Here is an 18,523-nt window from a genome sequence, read left to right as displayed (position 1 = left end):
AGCTGGCAGTGTTGTTGATAGCTGTGCCTGCCTCAGCTGCTGAAAGGGAGTGCACACAGGCCTGGGGTTCAGAGGAGAGAGAAACAAAGATGAGCAACTATGGCACAGTATTTGGGGCAGTGTTTCCCAGAAGCAAAGTTGTTGATGGTTGCCTTTTTATTTACAAGTGTCCCTTAGGAATTACGTCTGTTGCACAACTGAAACTCATACATGTAGGGAGTTTAAGTAGAACTCCGTAAATAAAAACCACTGTAGTTTCTTTGCATAAACCACCAACAGACTTTATGCCAGGTAGAAAATATGCAAGTTTGACATGTAACAAAAAGCACACTTTTCCTGCAGATTTTACACCATTTCTGAAAAAGTCACGTTTGAAAGTGAAATTTAATCACAAATTCTTTTTTTTATTTTTATTTTTTTGCTTTTTCTTGTTTGTAGTATTGGTAAAAACTCTGAGTAAAATGAGATTCCGTGAAATGTTCCAGCTGGTCTTAAAATTACTGAGATATTTTGGCACTTCCCCATAAAACTTGTGGAAATTAATTCTTGATTCCTTGACAGTTTTCTATGTTCTATCTCTTAGTTTAAGAAGAAACAGACATAACAAATACTACTTTTGATACCCATAAAAACATATATGGGTGGAAGAAACTTCAGAGGGATAAACTCTTGGCTGCCAAAAGTAAACAAGTCATCATTAACTGAACAACTGTTCGCAAAGTCTGAGCAAAAGTGAAGATTCTCTCCGACAAAAAAAAAAAAAAAAACCCAACTACTGTGCTCAAGCCAGAATCTTGAGTTTAGCCATTAAAAATACAAGACAAGCTTCTATCCTAAAGAAACAAAACATGAAATTTATTCCACCTAGGTAAGGTGTAGTTTGATTTTCTCAATAGTGTTTTTTCCTCCAAAAAATATATTAATATCCATATATTAAAATACCTCGACAAGAGATGTGTTAAATATAATGTCTGCACAGGAATTTGCAGTAAGCTTCAAACACCTGTGGCTCAAAATAAGGGGGAAGGGAAGAAAGGAGAAAGTTTCCAAAGTACCAAGCTTAGAAATAAGCTAATTAAAATGCACATATGTATTTCTTGAACTGAAAATAGTCTGAAGTGGGACTATAAAGCATATGGCTTGCTCTTATTAAAATTTTTGTCTAGCCTTTTCTTTCAGCTTTCTATTAAAAGCATTACTATAGTAAGTTATATATATAAAAAGAAAAACATCACAGCAGTAGAAGTTATAGCTATTCTCATACTGCCATAATCTATGCCTTTGTAGCTACAGCAGCTGTGACACATATCCTTTAGTGCACAGTGCTGGTTTTCTAGGTACTGGTTGACAGAGTCTCCTTTAGAAGCAACTCTTACCCTGCTTGCATCCAAGCTCTGCTTTCACGTATCCAATGTACACATAAAGACATGTTAATAGTATTATCAAATCTTCAGGGTTGAAAGGATGGACAAGAATAATGGGGTTCATCACCTGGCTCCACACATGACCATCCAAAATTCAACATGTATTTCTGAGCATGTTGTCCAAATGCTTCTTGAACTCTGACAGGCTTGGATCCATGACCACTGTCCTAAGAAGCCTGAATACTCTACTAGGTGACTAAAGTAAATTATTTTGTTTGCTTTTATCATGGTATGATTTGCTGACTTGAAACTTGCTCCTCCAGCACCTCCATGGCTGACTTGCATCAAATGGGAAGATCTGTCTACAAGTTCTTCAGAGTAAGGAGAGCCAGGGTCTTGGAAGGTAGAAGGCAGAGCCCATTCAGGGATATATTCCTTCCTGTTCCTTTGCCTACTTCTTTCTTCTGTCAAGCAGAGCTCACACAGGAAAATAGCTGAAGACAGAACAGCGAGCAGTACGTAACCCTTGCTCATAAATTCCCTTCTTTACACCTAGCTACAAGAATTCATACACAGGGTACTGAAGCAATGCCAGAATATCTGGATGCATAAATCCACTTTGTGCGAGCATGGATATGGTCTAACTTAGCAATAATTACCAGCTGAGCAAAGTTAGGAAGCATGAGCAAATAGAAGAGCATGGCCAGGTGTTTTCATAAGAGTGCACTATTGGGTACTATTGGTACAATAAATGCACCTTTTTTTCTATCTTTATAAACATAGCCATGCACATCCATAACTAGATATTTAAAAATGTGTATGTGTGTATATATGTGCTATTAACACAACTTTCCCCCCAATATGAATGGAAAACATGGAGGTGGCACGTGGCAGATAGCACCCCGTGGCTGCCATTTACTCTGGAAACAGAAGCCAGCAAAAAGACCTCAAAGTTCTGGTCTGCTACACATTAGTCATCAACACCATCAGTTCCCCCCACAGAGGAAGGAGTAAATAGAGCATGGATGAAAAAAGTCCATCTTGCTTTTACCTGGTCAAAACTGTGGAGGGCAGCGTACAGATTAGCTAGCATCCTTGTAGGAGCTCCTCTGGTAATTGTAATCCAGTCTTCAAGTATTCCTTGAAGAACGACGTGCTCTTCTGGGCCTGGAGCTGGTTCAGTACTAATGAAGACATGGAAGTCAGAGTGGCTTTCTTCACTGTATTGCTCAAGGAGTTTTTCCAAGGTTCCTAGCCACTTGGCTGCCACACGAATATTCTGCTGGAAAACAACCAATAGGATTATTGTGAGATAACAAATACATTTGTTATCCTTAAGACACTGTTTTTGTGGGTTTGCAAAGTAAAACAAAGTTAAGGTGCTTAACTCAAAGCATCATTTTATTATTAAATAAGTTGGTAATGCAAAGAATAAACTTGAATATTATAATCTGCTGTTACATCTTTATATCTGTTGCAATAGCAGAGGTTTTACTATTAGTCTTTGAAGTTCCAGGCCTTGATTCTGAACCTAATGAAATTATTATAAACTTAGGGTTAAGTGATATGACGGCATTACTCATGTATAAAAATAAGTGTAAAGTGGCAGAGCACTTGAATGTAACTTAAATTCTCCATAGGCCTAAGACAAAACATGTTCAATACATACCAGGAGCGTGTCTGAGGAAGTGCTAGGCAAAGGGAAATGTTTACAGCTATCTATAGCATACATAAAAAATGTTTCATACCACATCAGAATCTTTAACATTCTTAATACACAAAGAGAATGAAATGTCACTGACAGATAGGAGAAGTTCTTTATAAAGGTAAAGCATCTGTCTCCAAACCACCTGCTAGGAAATGACAGAAATATCAAGATTTAAAATGGAGCTCTGTGAGTTTCACCCATTCAGTAGCCCACAGTCTACACATTTTTTGTTACAGTACTAATAATTTAACTCAAATTGCAGCTCAGTCATACAGTTCTCTCTTACTCTTCACTGCTGTGCAAGAAAATGGTTGCCCAATCTTTTCTCTCCATGCAGCGCAAGAGGAATTACAACTCCACACACACCTGCTAAAGTGTAGGAATATCAGTCTCGCTTTATGGCTACTGCATCACTTAATCACAGGAGAAGTTCGGAGGATGTTCCCAAATTATACATTGACGTGTGGAAAAAGGAATGAAGGGATGGAAAGAGAAAGAGACTTTCATGTCACATGCCATGGCAGTGGCGTAGTGGCACCTGCATTTTCATACGGGTTACATCCATCCATGCAAACAGATGAGTTTATTCCCCATTTATTCCTGTGACCTCAGATATGCAGTGCTGTTTGTTTAGGGTCTCTACCATCTCCTGTTTTCTTGTTCAGTCCCCAGAGCAACACTGGAATACATCTGAACATCAACTCTGCTCTTGCTCTCAATAATTCTATACCCTCAGTAGAAAAAGCCAGGGCATTTTCAGGGCAGCTGAAGTAGCTTACTCCTATGAAATCTGGTTAAAGAATTCTTTCAGCTGCAATGTGAGTGAAGAGGTCAGTTTGCAGACTGTCTGGCATGTCAAGGCCTTTTGGTGATGCTATTGCAGTCGGTAGTCAACCAAGAGTCCAGCCCATTTCCTCATTTATTGCTGACAACTTGGTGGACAGATGTGTGCTCCTGAGTTTAAATCCAGGTGAGGAGGAAATCACCTGTAATCACCTTCTAAATATCAAGCATTTCTCCTATGATTTCTGGACAAAGGAGTATTACTTTAGCCAGAGGGAATCTCAGAATCACAGAATGGTTGGGCACAGAAGGGACTTCTGGAGGCCATCTGGTCCAACACCCTGCTCAGGCAGTTCTCCTAGAGCAGGTTGCCTAGGCTCATGTCCAGGAGATTTCTCAAGATCTCCAAGGAGGAGTCTTCAGTTCTTGTCTCCCTCACAGTACAGGGAGGGATTTTCCTTATGTTTAGATGGAACTTTGTGTGTTCTGTTTCATGCTTGTTGCCTCTCCTACTGCTGCTACCTTCTTTCAGTAGCCCTGACAGTTGCAGCGCTCCTGTCAACACTGTCATTATAGCAGGAGTTTTGGTTTGCTTGGGCATTGCACATTGGGTTTTTGTCTGCTGCAGAGTATGCAATGTTCCAGAGCTGATCAGAGCTGTTGTTGCTATCTTGGATGAACAATTCTCCAACAGTGACTACACAGCTTCCCAAGAGCGAGTCAGACCCATTTTATTAAGGTCTCCATCATGGTCCAGTGAACGGAACTATAGTTCCTAATTACGTGTGGAAAGTATATTCCTGAGAACAGTCCTACCTACTCACCAGAGGCTTTCTGTGTTATCTCTCCTGCTCCTCCTGGGAGGGCAAGGATAATGTTAAGAAAAATATAGCTTATGACCTATTAATATAATGTTTATCCTGTTACAATCACGAGTGAAAAAAGAACAAGATTATTAGCTTTTTAAAAGTTTAAAACTTTTGCTGTAACCTTCTTCATATTTGGTTTGTAATCTGGGAACATCCTTTCAACTGAGTGGACAACTGCCTTCAGAGAGGCCATTTAACACTCACTTGGAGAAGAAGCCAGTGGCCATACTTGGCAGCCTTATCAAGTCCTCCTCCATAACCATCTTCTGCCTTTGTTCTAAAGAGATATGAAATCTTCCAGAGTTTATAGTAGAAGCTTTTTGCCTGTAAAAGAAATAATTGGGGGAAAATGAATGACAGAAGGGGAGGAGATAGGAAAATTAGCAGAGCAGAAAGGAAAAAGAATGATAATGCCCCCCATTAATTTCACTATCACTTGTGCAATGCATATTACTTCTTCTGAAGCACTTCACTAAACCCTTAGAATTTCAACAAGCAAAATTGCGAGCTCTCAACAGTGGCCTTATTGCTGGTATTAGAAAAAGCCTGCAGAAATCTGTTCCCTTGGTTTTAAGATAATGAACCTTTTGACATTTTGATAGATGCTCAGCATTGTTACTGAGCTTTAGAAACTCTTACAGGGGGTACAGAGCAATTCCCTCATAAAAAAGGGAGCAACATGTGGTAGATATCACATCAGTTTTTTAACTGATTGGTTCAGTGGGTAAATGCACGAGTCTCTCACCTTGTGAGGCCTGAGTTTAAATTGAGCACAGTGAGGTCACAGCTGTATTAACCTGGTATTCTCACTATTGTCTGTAGGGAATAGTAATCCTAAGTATAAAGCGACAGAACTCTATACAATTGAGTATAGTTTGTATAATGACCATTATTTAGTCACAGGGGGCACAAGATTACATGAGCATGGAGAAAATTGCCCTCTGGCCCTCATCTAGTCAAAAGGTAGAAAACAGTACAAAGGAAACCTGCATTATGCCAAGCAGAGGAATGCTCAGTCTAAACATTTCTTCACATTGCTGCACTTATGGCCTTACACTTTTCATCCACCCAATTTACCATGAATATGGTGGGGGTGGAAGAAATTCAGAACTTGAATCTTCTGCTGAAAATAAACCCTGGCCAACTTTTCCATGGTAACGCGTACTCCATTTTAATGACAGATTGCTGTAGAGGGCTTTGATCTGTTTAGTAAAAATACACTCATACACACTCATGTACATATAGGTACATACATACAAGTATATATATAAATATAATACATTGGTATGTTTACATATATGGCTCTGTATGGTCCATTTCAGCTGGGAGATCATTTTTTTCTTTAGTTCAGCATGCCTGCATGATCCTTGCGTCAGAAGCAAATAAGAAGCTTACCTAGATCTCCATGTCTTCAAATGGGTTCACTCCTGGAGATGGAATGAAAAACAAAGGAGTGGTTGGACTGATTTCTTTGTATGACTTTACTAAGTCCATTCCTTTGCCTTCCACATATCTTGAGCTATGCTCTGCATCCACAACATTCCTGAATGTACAGAAAACATGTTCTTTAATAAAAAAATGTTCCCTGATGTAGACTTTAAGCCCTCACTAGTCTTAAACTTGAAATCTGATAATGGTGGCCTAAGCAGTTTCATTAAGGACAGTGTCAGGATTGCTGTCAAAAAGAGTAGCCAGATGGTGATCAGTTTCTCAATGGGATAGAGACCACATGACAGAAAACGGCAGCTTTTGAATGAGAAGGACTTCTTCAGTAACGAAGAAGTCAGTAAATGTAGGCAATGCTGTCTTGTAGAGCCAGGGCACTTGGGCACAATAAACACCCAGGACAGAAAAACTGCTTTCTCAGTTTTTCTCAGAAGGCATCTAAATGGGTAAGAACTGTGATGCTGTGGTGTGAAGGATCAGGTCTATGAGACCACCACTTAGGACCAGAAAATTAAAACAGTACAACTAGGAAGTAACTGAGATAAGATCAGATTAATATCCACTATTGAATCTTTGCTGAAGACAGATTTTTTCAAGAAGGGATACTGAATTTTAAAAAAGAAATCACATGCACGTATCTCCAAATATGCCGCAATTCATGTCTCAACAAACCACCTCTTAGTAAACTCTCACCAGCAGAACAGTCTGGGAATGGCCACAGGAGTTGATTTCAAATTCTGGGCAATCACCCAGTTTTCTAAGTTCTTTGTCTACTTCTTAAATCTCTCTCTCTTTTTTTTGTTCTCCTTGCATTTACATACAAGCCACTCTCAAACATACTTACCCTGGCAGACGTCATCAGATTTCATACCTAGGAGCATACGTCATTCTTTCCGGATGGACTGCCATCAGTATGATTAGTTTCTGAAGAGAGCTTTTGTGTTTCCATTCCCAGGAAAGCTTTTCCTTTTTTGGACATTTTTGAGTCTGCGCACATTTTCCCCTTCTAGGTGGATACTTCAATATCTTTCTCTAACCCCCTGAATGCATCCATCACTTCCACAGCCTAGAAACATACCAAAGGCAGAAATGCAGATGACACTTTCACAGAATCACAGAATCTTAGGGGATGGAAGGGACCTGTGGAAATCATCTAGTTAAAGCCCCTCCTAAAGCAGGTTCCCTAGAGTAGGTTACACAGGAAAGCATCCAGAAGGAGAGAACAATCTCTCTGGGCAGCCAGTTCTGATAAACAAGTTTTTCCTATGCTTTCTTTCTGTGTGAAGGATGAAAAGGGAAAACAAATATTGATACTTCCAGGAATACGTAAAAAATCTGGTTTAACCAATTGCTAAAGACTCAGGGTGTACCTTCAGATACTAAATCATACATCCACAAATACTATTATTTATAAGAGTTGATTTTTGCCTGAATTGCTATACCGTCTCCTTATTGTTAAATATTAAGATATACAGAGGTAGAAACCTTGTGTGGAACATTTAATATAGTAAGAAGCAGTATGAAGATCAGAAATATCTTTCTAGGAGACCGGACAAATTATAGTATAACAGGATTTCCTCACAATACACAATGGCTGAAGAAAAATACATTCAAAAAGCAAAGACAACTCTTTGAAAGCATCACTATTTCTACCACAGATTCTTATGGAATGTATGACTTTATCTGAGATTGTCTAGTTGTAGCATGTCTCCAGAAATAACATAAAAAATGATTTAGAACTAGAAAGCAATTTTCACAATCTAATCTAATGGCACTTCATGACTGAGTACTTAGGAAGTCAACAGGACTCTGGAAAGTGCATTCAACTCTGAATCAAAGAAGGAAATCCAATTCAAGTACTTCTACCTCTTTATTTCTTAGAAGAATCTTGACAGTGTACAAAATTGAAAAAGGCCATCAGACTTGGTTCAGAGCCACTTCAGCCTTAAAGTATTCAGCACTCAAAGTTTCATTGAGTAGGGAGATCAGAGCAGCAAGGACTCCTAGGGTTGCTTTTTCTGAATCTCTGACATAAGGATTTACATCTTGGTTTAAGGTTGCTTTAAAACACTAGTTTGAAATCTACTGCAGATAGAATGGTATTCAGAAATATTTGTTATAAAAGATTTTGACAGATTTTTCCAAAACAATTTTTTCACGCACACACAGTGAGCTTACCTTTACTGGTAAAATCACCTTGAAAATCAAACTCAACCTGACAGTCATAGATTTTTGCAGAATATAGAATTGTTGTTCATTTGTGTACTGAATGCTAAATTCACCTAAATTTTAAAATGAGCGAAACTATAGCAACACTTATTTTTCCTTAGATTTGGGGAACATAAAGAAGCAAAAATATAAAGCCTGAGCACTGAAGATAACTTTAGCTAAACTTAGCTACAAATTATCTTAAACGGCACTACCAAAAAAGTAAATATTTCTGAATTCCATCTAATTATCTTCAAGTACCCATTTTATGTCTCAAAAGGCAGAAGTACAAGTGGTGCACACCCGTCCACATCATGTGTCTAGGCCCCCTTAAGACTGCAAGCTGTCACAAACCTTTGGGAAACTTGCCATTTCTGAGTTGCTTTTTTGATAATGGTGGTGATAAGGTTTTTGTTTGTTTGTTTTGTTTTTACATGGATAGAGGGATAGATTCAAGATTATTTTGATGGAAATTTAGACTTTGTAGAAGTAAGCTGAAAAACTGTAGCAACTGAATCAGTTGTTGCACATGGTCTGAATGCATATCAATAAAGGTTCCTCTGTGTACAATAGGGATTCTTCTGGTTGTTTTCCCACTTTAATTGCATATATTCCAGAATTTTGTTTGCTTTCCTGCACGCAAGATAATCAATTTGTTTATGAACGTAGGCTTCTAAGAAGAGCTTTGGACTAAGAAGTCCAAAGCTGTCAAAAACACGAGGCACTGAGGGTTGAATTACTTCTGCCAAGAAGCTTTTGAGGAAACTTTCAGCAATCCAGGAGAAAGTGCTGCAAACAGCAGTACTCTTCTTCCTTATTTAACTCAGCAGGTGTAACCCCCTCACTCAAGAAAGCCAATAATTTTGAGTCCCTTCTCATAGCATTAGTAGTTTGGAAGATCTGCCACAATGGATTGTTCACAGAGAATCCCTGACAACTCCTCCTCCCTGACCCTGTGGCATGGCTGCAAAAAAAGGCAGGTAAACTTGAGAAACGCAGTCAGAAAGCTTCATCAGAATGGAGGCAGCCAGCAATGAGACAGCTATATGGAGGTACTGTGCTGTAAACCAACAAGAGGCCACATAGCGTTGTCCTTTCTCAGACACAATATTGTCGCCGTAATCGCCTAGTACAAATAATAATACATTGGACTTCACTGCTGGAGGCCCAGCACTTTATTTCTTGCACTGTGAAACCAAATCAAGAGAGATAATTTGTCTAACTTCAGTGAGTACTGGTAGATGGGGCTGATGCTGTCCAGACTATTCTAATGAAGTAAAGAGATGGCTCAAAAGGGAAAAAAAAAAACCAATTATGTGACAATTCCTTACCATAAATAAGACTCTGTGAACATGTGGGTGGACAGCATTTTCTGGACAGGAATTTGACTGCTTCTGTCTCACAGGAGTATTTTGCTAAAAATAATTAATAATACACATTTTACAGTTGAATTCAAGTTGTTAAAATCAGTTCAGCAGTTATTACCTCGCACTATATTTCTCCTGCAGTTGACACAAATTTCTCTACAAGTTCATTGTTGACTACAAAACTGCCCTGGGCAGCTGACAGACTGAGCAGCATGTTGTCCTCAAGCTGCTTGAGCTTGATTTCAAAGAGGTTCTTCTGCTTTGCCAGCACTGACTAGCAGAGAGAAGGAAAACATTGCACTTAAGCAATAAAAAGTAACGTTAAAAATACTGTTTTGTACCATTTGGGAGCTGCATTTTCCATTTAACTACATCTGTTGATTTAATTTAATTTCTGTAAGAGAGAGCTTCTGGGACACCAAAGCAAGAATGTTAAAGTCATGGACAAGGAGAACACAGTCAGCATAGAGTAGAACTTCAGCTCTTTCCTAACCTTCTTTTTCAGACCACACAAAAGGATTGGGATCTTGCCAGAGATGACAAACAGTAATCTGTGTCAGCTGAAAAAAACAAGAGTAGCTCCAGGTTGAAGAAACCCCATTTTGGCAGAAAGCAGGGTGAGGAAGCATGGTTGTAGTCTGCTCTGCTGTACAGACCCTCTAAAATAGCAATAGCTTGACTGGTCTCCTTGGGATTTCCCCAGCCTGAGCATCACATCAAAATCCTAAATGACAGAGGTGTGCTAAGCATACAGCCCCATGTGGAACAACATGTTGATGGAGAGAAAAATAGCCAGATGCTTTCACATCATGGTCTCAAGCTTTCGTCTAAGGGTGATTAAACTCTCCGAACCAGCTTGACCTTGCATGAAGCAGCAAAGAGATGCAGTGAATTTTTGCTGGTAAAGTTTGTAAAGTGTATGAATTAAATGGACAGATATGTTAGAGAAATAGGAAACATTTTCCTAATTAATTTGGTATCTGTAGGTATATTTTTTATTTTTTAGCTCATAAACCACTCTGCTCAACGTCCCCTTTATAATCATTTGTGCAAATATTTCTGCTCATAAATTGCTGTGTATTTGTTATGACGGCAACAACCACAGAACTGCATCATTGCAGGACTAAATTATGATTTATTAGCCAAGTGCCCCACATCTTAACAGTGCCACCATATCCTCTTATGGACTGGCATGAAATTTATTTGCTGTTATTGGCTAAAGATCACTGAAGCACAAAGCACTGCAGAGGGTTTTAATCCTGTACTGTAAATTAAAGGCAATGCACAGAGCAAACTGAGCAGTAGAAAGAAGTGTGGGAACAACATCACAATGAATTTAATTTCTAGCAGAGCTTTAGGTCGAGCACAGCTCTCTGGGAGCACCAATTTGAGCAAATCTATAGAAACACTTTCTACAGTTTACAGTATCCGACCCTTAAAATCTCTTTAATGTGTGGGCTACTAGTAATTACTGTACAGCAGTTGCAAACAGGCATATTAAAATCTCAGGAGCAATAGAAAGATCAAAATACATTTTTTACCTTATGGTTTTCCAAGTCAGGAAACTGTTCCTCAGCCAACAGCTGTTCTTCCAGCCTGTCCCTGGTGACAGTGAAAATAATGAGGGTGGTCTGAGCCTTCAGCTTTGGCTTGTAGGGAGGGCTAGCCAGATAGTGTGAGGGATGAGATGGAAATTCCTGTAGAATTCACATTATTATTATTATTAATTATTATTATTATTATTATTATATTCAAGCTGGATATACTTGAGAAGGAATAAATTGCACAAGAATGGGGGAAATCATAAAAATCCTAATTGCAAAAGATGGGTATTGTATAATTTTGGCAGCACAAGAAACAGATGCAAACCAAACTTTATGTGCCTGCTGTTTAAGGAACAAAACGATGGTAACTGAAGACATCAGAACTATATGAAGAATACATACAGCACTTCTTAATTGGCAGTTTCGTTTGCACATGCAGCAGGCATCAGTTTATTCACTGCTGTGCTGAAGAGTCGGTGGCTTGGGGGTAAACTTACCTACCTTGATTGCTTACTATAAACTCAGAATGTTTCCAAGCAATTCTTTATCACATAGCTGTTAGGTCTTACAATTGTTTCTTTAAGTAGAGTGATATTTTTTTTCAGTTTTGTTTGGTTTTTATCATTTGAAATAGTTTTGCAAGAAATCCTACAGCACTAAGCAGATAGGAATGAATGAGTCATTCTGGGTTCACTTTTTATTAGTTGAACAAGAACCTGTTACTGAAGTGATGCCATTTCCTCACCAAATCAATTTTAAAAGTGATTGCAATACTACTATGGCTGAGTACTGAAATGCAACTCATGAAAGCCATATCAGCACCTGAATGAAGCAAATCTGTACAAACATAAATACTCATTTCTTTTTAGGATATCAAAGTGCACCTCCAGAGTCAGGGGCATATATTTCAACTCTTATTATCCTTACCTACTTCTGGCATCCACTTAGCCAGAAGACAGAGGCTAAACAAAACAATGTTCTGAATGCACTTTTGCATTTCACCAAGGACCAGGAAGAAAAGACAGCCAATTACAGTACACTGCAAATGAATTCCTAAGAATAACTTAATGTGCTGGGAAACCCATGACTCTACAAGATAACATTAGATGTGTGCATAATGTATGCACTAATGCAATGAAACCTACTGGAGATGAGCATTCCTGCCTTGTGCTCACACACACCATAGCCACATACAGCTAGGTACATTCAACCACACAGACATGCAGCCTTCCTTAGATGGAGCTGAATTCTCCTCTCAGCTTTGCCACACGAATTTCAGTTCTAACACTGCAGCCTCTTCACAGCCTTTAAAATTGTCTGCAGATGGAGATAATGGAACACCACAGCTCCATACAGAGCCATTTTGCTGTGCTTTCAACACACAAGGTAAAAGACAGAAGCAGAAACAGAAATCTGACAAAAGATGACTTCTAGTTTGCCTTGACAGTGGAAAAGAAAAAAAAAAACTTTACTAAGAGTGCTTACTTTATGGGTTCTCAATTCACAGGAGCAATAAATTACCAATTCATGTGATTGTCATTTATGAAAGGCAAAAACTACATAATGACTCTGTTTTATTACTGCTACTATTCTAGGTTTTGTGATCAGATCTGGGAAAAATAAATATTATGTTATTGCTCTCGTTTGGATCAAGGAGTATAAGCAACAACTAAAAACACAGAGTGAAAGAAACTCAGTAGAACTACTTTTTAAAATTATTATTATTATTTTTATTTTTAAATGAAATGCATCCATTTAAAGTTCATGTCCGGATTCTGAAATAATGCAATATGTGTAGATACCATTTATGGAAGTCCTTGATGGAAGGCAGAGCAAAAATGAACTCCAAAGGAATTACGAAAGATAAAATATACTTCTGATAACTTTTTCTTCATAATCATTAATTCCACCAGCAAAGACAGATAGACCAAATTAATGCATCCATCTAGCCAGGAATACACAGAGCAATTCATCTATGATTCAGCTCTCTGTTATTTTAAAAGATACCATTTTCCTGCTGGAATTTTCATGGATCATGAAAGAGTAGATTAAAGGATTCAAAAGGGGTTCCCAAAGCACTTTTAAAATCCTGTGTAAATATTGAGGAATAACTGATTTTCAGTGGAAGTGTTAAGAATGAATACAGCACAGAAGCTAATGCAGGCACCAAGATCTCATCTGTGAGAAGCCCAGGAATTAGTGCAATGTCTGTTCTGACCTGGCAAAATCTGAGTTCTCAGCACAATAACTGCTTTTCCCTGTGCACGTGCTGCCTAAAATAACAATGTGTAGGGCTTTCAATTAGAGCACTGAATGAAGATAGAAATATGTTGAGCATACAATCACAACTTCATATCATGAAATGGCTCAATTTTATAAAAAAAAAAATTCTTATCAAACATTTCAATTCAACTCAAAATTATAACGAGTATATAAAGTGAATTTTCAGCTACAAAATATGATTTTTCAACATAGTCACTACCATTAGCTGTGCATTCTCACCAGCAACAAACAAGAGCCCACATGCAGCACTTGTGGAAACCTGCATCATCAGAGGTGACCCACTGTTATTGTTGCCAATACTGAAATGCACCACCACCACCTCAGTGTGCTCACACCCACTGTTTGGTCTCCATAAATGTTCAGCAAACATCAATAAATGTCAGTGGGTGCCATTTCTTCTGCATGGAGGAATTCAATTCCACCTCTCTGCCTCACATGCACTTCCACGTCAGACACCATTTGGTCAGATTGCCCCTCTGCTGCAATCTGTCACACAGCAACAAAATGTAACAGAATATTGATGGGAAGGTTCAACCTCTACTGCCATACCAGCAACATCTGTCTCTGACATCACAGATCAACATAATGAAATAGGAGGCATTGCTTTCAGAGCATCCCTCATGTATAGATCTATCTATATAATCTCTCTATTATTATTACTGTTATTTCTCTCTTTCTTTTCTGTCTTAGTAAATAGTTTTAATCTCAACCCATGAGTTCTACCCACTGGGAAGAAATCACACTGGGAGATGAGGGCGTGAGCAAAAAGCTGTGGAGTATTCAGCTGCTTGCCAGCTTAAACCACAACAGAAAATAACTGATAAATTCTTGGATGGGAAAATAAAGGGAAATCAAAGGGAAACAGTATTTTTCAGTATGAAGAAAGAGGGATAAACACATTTTCCTGACAAGCCTTTCTTTCACTTCCCGCTGCTTAAAATCAAAAGCTTCTGGAAATGACTTGCAAACTCCAACAAGTAATGCAGAGAGGGTAGCTGAACAAATCAGGTGAAAACAAGTGCAGAAGGGAGCTGTTATTAGGCAGTCTCAGTAGGCACACTGTGTAAGTTGGTCAAACTTCTTTAGTGGGAAAACGCTGCCTTAGAGCTGCACAGCTGGCGAGATGTTCAAGGAAAAGACAGCCATCCCTGTAGAGAAACCAAAGGAATTGTCTTGCTGAGCATACACATGAATAGCAGTCATGCCTCATGAGAATGGGAAGTTATTCATTCAAACAACATTTGCACATAAATCAAATTTCAAGACATCTTGAACAATCCTGAATAGCTCAGTCTCGCAGCTGAAGAAACATGACTACTGCTTTGTGAAGGCGCGGAGGATCTGAGTGGGTGTAGCAGCTCGTATGAGTGCAAACAGCGGTCTTATGAACAACGAATTTATTCCTCTATCATCTCCCTTGCGAGTCAAAATGACACTGATCTATTATAGCTAACGCTCACATACTGTTATCTCCAAAACTGTAGATCTGGGGAGGCAGGATAGGAAATACACAAATAAACCTTTAATATCAAAGTTTGTCCAGACCAGATTGGCATCACTTCTCTTCTGGAATTGGCAAGCTAGAGCCAAAAAACTTGTACAGAACTAGTCTGTTTGCTTCCATGCCTTGAGCTGTTTGCTCTAACAAATCTCAGTGTGTGCATTCGGAATCATTTTTGCATATGCTGCATTTTTTAGTTCTTTTCAACATGAGATCAACATACATTAAGATCCACTGAGCAGGTTTTCAGCTCCAAAAAGCTGAACTAAACTAAAAACTAAACTAAAACTTAAGCAGCACAAGCTTGTTAGTCTTCTGACTATTAACTAAAGCACTTGAGTAAAAAATCTAATTTTCAGAGATAACAAGTACCTGTTGTTCACTCTATAATCACCCAGGTTTTGAAGAAAACATAGATGTATACGTATATTTGAAGTATCCTGAAGCTGAGAGTCTCTTTTTTTGGCTTCCTTGAAGAAAAATGGGAGATATGGTACAAAATATCTGAGTCTGATGCAAAGACAATCTTGGTAAACAACATGGAGAGGAATAGAATTTTATGAAGCTACTTCACAGAACAGCAAGTTCTCTAATATGCAGGCCAGTAAATTTGCTTTGGAAGGAGTACAAGTTGATAAATCTCCCTAGCTATGCTTTCTGTCGATTGATACGATAAGATATATTTTACTTAAAATTAGGATTGTCTGAAGCTCAGTGGATTTAATTATTTGTAATTATCCAGTTGTTGTCAGTATGTGGCCATTTTATGACAGTGGTATCTACTGTGTGGGTCAGGTTCAACTGTATATCTTTTCAAACACAGAATTAATGTACTATTGATGAAACCATTACTAGAACCAAATTAAAGTCTGGACTGATGTATTGGTCCACAGGGTGCTGTCAGACATGAAAGGAGTAATTAGTATTCATTACTTCATACTCTGCAACATTCCAATTATTAATGAACTTCAACTGCTGGACTGCACCATATCTATCACAAATACCTTTCTAGTCTTTCTTTATTAGGAAGAAAAAAAATACCAAAGTGCCTGACACAACTACAAAAATAAACAAGTAACAGAAATTTATCCAGAATGAGGAAAACTCTCTTTCTTTGGTAACACAGGGGTGTATATATTACCGGTGTCTCACAAAGGAGACCTGCCACATCTTCAGCAAGCCATGGAACAATGGGTCAAGTAGTGCTGCTAAAATACTCACCCAGAGAACTTCTTTTCGAGTCTTGGTACAGGGCAAGAGTGCATCTTCCAGTAGCTTCATGTATTCAAGGAGATGTGAGCTGTCGCTTACATTTACAACATGGACACCAATGCTTGAAATTCTGGATGGTGGAGAAGAGATAAAAATCTTGAGTGATCTGTCCCAGACTAGATATCAGTTTTATTTAATATACCTTTCATATATTCTCCTTAAATAATCTCAATGTGTGCAAGCAGTCTAAATGTTCTTTGAGTATTATATGAGGCCCCTCAAGAAATGCTTTAGGAATATCTCTAATTTTTACCAAAAAGAGAATTGTATTCTCAAACATGAAAAATCCACTTTGTGAATGCATTGGCTGAAAACAGAAATAGAGTAGGAGAGGCCTTTAGGGCTTAAAAATAAGTTCACAATTGAGTGGAAAAAATAACAAGGCATTTCAGTCAGCCAGATCAAACATTCAATGTGGTTTACTACGTCTAGTCAGGTGACTTAAAATTAACATTAACAATAACATTTTTTGTATAAAGTTCTTATGGACAAACTAAAAGACTTTTCATATTTTCATCCATGAAAATGTATCTAGAGGTACCTTAACTAGATCATAGGAAGTAGTTTTGATGATATTTTCTAATTTTGATAGTTCTTTTTTTTCCCCCCAAAAAAATCTAGGAAAAAAGGAAGGTGTAGAGACAAAAGTTGAGATTCATAGGCACACCCCAAAAAGGTCAGAACATGTTGTACACCTGCTTACCGGGTGCCATCTACCACTCCTGCGTAGCAATTTCAGAGAGAGAAGACACAGTAAATCAGTCTTGAATTACCTGGTTTGAATCTGAATCTCCCACTTGAACACCCATCTTCAAACCTCTGAGTTGGAGTACTGCTGTCTTTCCACTGAGATTTTGGGACAGATTCTGTTCTTGGACTTCTTTTATTTATTTATTTGTTTGTTTTAAAATATAGAAGTATACATTTGCACTTTGAGTTGAGGAAATCTCATACACATCTGTATTATATTTCAAGTCCAGTTCAAGAATAGAGGATTTTTTTTTTTATCCAATCAGATGCAAATACTGACATTTTAATATTCGTTCATCATCAGTTTTTAGGTATTGAATTTTAAAAAGAAATAAATAACTTCATGAAGTCTTATGAAATAGTAAGCAGAAAGTGTCAAATCAAAGCAATATAGATCCTGCCTTCATGGACAAATTCTGATTACAAAAGTATACCTTCCCCTTTTACCTGTATGTCTTCCAAGTAGGGGATCAAGTATGGGATTGATAGATTCAGCATTGTTTCCAATTAGTACGATCTCTCCACAAGCCAAAGTTGTATCAACAGTCTTCAGAAGACTTCCCATGAAAAGGAACAAAACCCCTCAAATGTTAGAAAAGTGATAATCATAGGCAGAATTCTATAATAGAATTGAAGAAGCTTTTCTAAAATAACTTGGTTAAACTGTGCAAAGTTGTTCACAACTATTTATAATGTTTGGGTAAGGGAAATAATTAGGGCAGATGGTCAAAAAGAGGAGCAAACAGGGTAAATGATTAACAGTTTTTAAACATGAGGCATTACCGTGACCATTTGCTGCGCTGTGTAATTTTGTGTTTTATCTGGAATTCAGTAAAGTAAACTCAGATAACTGTTTAAACTGGAGCAGCTCAAGACTCTTATAGTTGTCTCCCTAAATCAAAGTGAATATGAAAAAAGATATGAACAGATCAATTGCATGGAAGTGCTGTCAACTTATGAGTCGTCCAGTGAAAGCAATAAGAATTAAAACTGTACTTGTTTATCTGCAAAGGACCAGATATTGCCTCATGCCTTGAATGCAGTACTCTGAATTGGATTTTCCTCTCCTTTAGGTGCATGTGCTGTGTTTTGCTGACTACACTGTACAGAATAAGCGATGTTATACCATCAGGATTTGAACTTTACCATGGAAAATTGATTTGCCCTTCCCAACTTGGTTTTTATTCTCTCCTCAACACTTGAACACAGTACAACAAAGTGCCTCCTTTTAAGCAGCATTTCAAATGGAAAATGATACTATGGGTAAATAAACAGCAGTGTTTTAGTATTCCAAGTAGTGAAGTAAATGCATTCTAACACAGAACAAACACAAAACTTAGGGGAAGTTCAGTGAGCATGAAAGCCAGCCTTTCAGCACACACATAACCCTTCTCTCCTGGATGTATGACTTTAAAGTCTGCTCTGTAT

At 38.1% G+C, this 18,523-nt stretch overlaps 1 protein-coding gene across 6 annotated transcripts; it reads right to left on the bottom strand.

Moving 5' to 3' along the window:
• Positions 1-594: 594 nt before the first annotated feature.
• On the bottom strand, positions 595-17,802 carry LOC101750420 (dynein heavy chain 17, axonemal-like). 6 transcript variants are annotated; one of them, XR_005857526.2, is made up of 7 exons: positions 17,543-17,802; positions 16,295-16,415; positions 11,287-11,442; positions 7,042-7,236; positions 6,120-6,267; positions 4,929-5,048; positions 595-2,646 (listed from the first exon to the last, which is right to left on the bottom strand). XR_005857526.2 is itself a non-coding variant. In XM_046937830.1 (4 exons), the coding sequence occupies exons 2-4, from the start codon at positions 16,352-16,354 to the stop codon at positions 7,177-7,179; spliced, it is 276 nt and encodes a 91-aa protein (XP_046793786.1). In that variant the 5' UTR covers positions 16,355-16,415; positions 17,543-17,802; the 3' UTR covers positions 6,806-7,176. The 6 variants fall into 6 exon arrangements, 1 of the variants encoding a protein (XP_046793786.1); XR_005857525.2 differs by having other exon boundaries at positions 595-2,643; XR_006938505.1 differs by having other exon boundaries at positions 831-2,643; positions 7,015-7,236.
• Between the last annotated feature and the right edge of the window lie 721 nt (positions 17,803-18,523).

Source organism: Gallus gallus, chromosome 2, assembly GCF_016699485.2.
Source record: "Gallus gallus isolate bGalGal1 chromosome 2, bGalGal1.mat.broiler.GRCg7b, whole genome shotgun sequence".
Taxonomy (NCBI): Eukaryota; Metazoa; Chordata; class Aves; order Galliformes; family Phasianidae; genus Gallus; species Gallus gallus.
Note: the sequence above shows the minus strand (reverse complement) of the source record. Positions and strands in the feature narration are given on the sequence as shown.

What these genes read in the sequence shown, in the direction of transcription:
- LOC101750420 (XM_046937830.1), bottom strand. Translation starts at nt 16,354, where the DNA reads ATGAAGCTACTGGAAGATGCACTCTTGCCCTGTACCAAGACTCGAAAA. An exon ending in CTCGAAAAGAAGTTCTCTGG is followed by an intron (nt 11,443 to 16,294) that starts GTGAGTATTTTA and finishes TGAATTCTACAG; the next exon opens with GAATTTCCATCTCATCCCTC. An exon ending in CTGACTTGGAAAACCATAAG is followed by an intron (nt 7,237 to 11,286) that starts GTAAAAAATGTA and finishes GTATGTTTCTAG; the next exon opens with GCTGTGGAAGTGATGGATGC.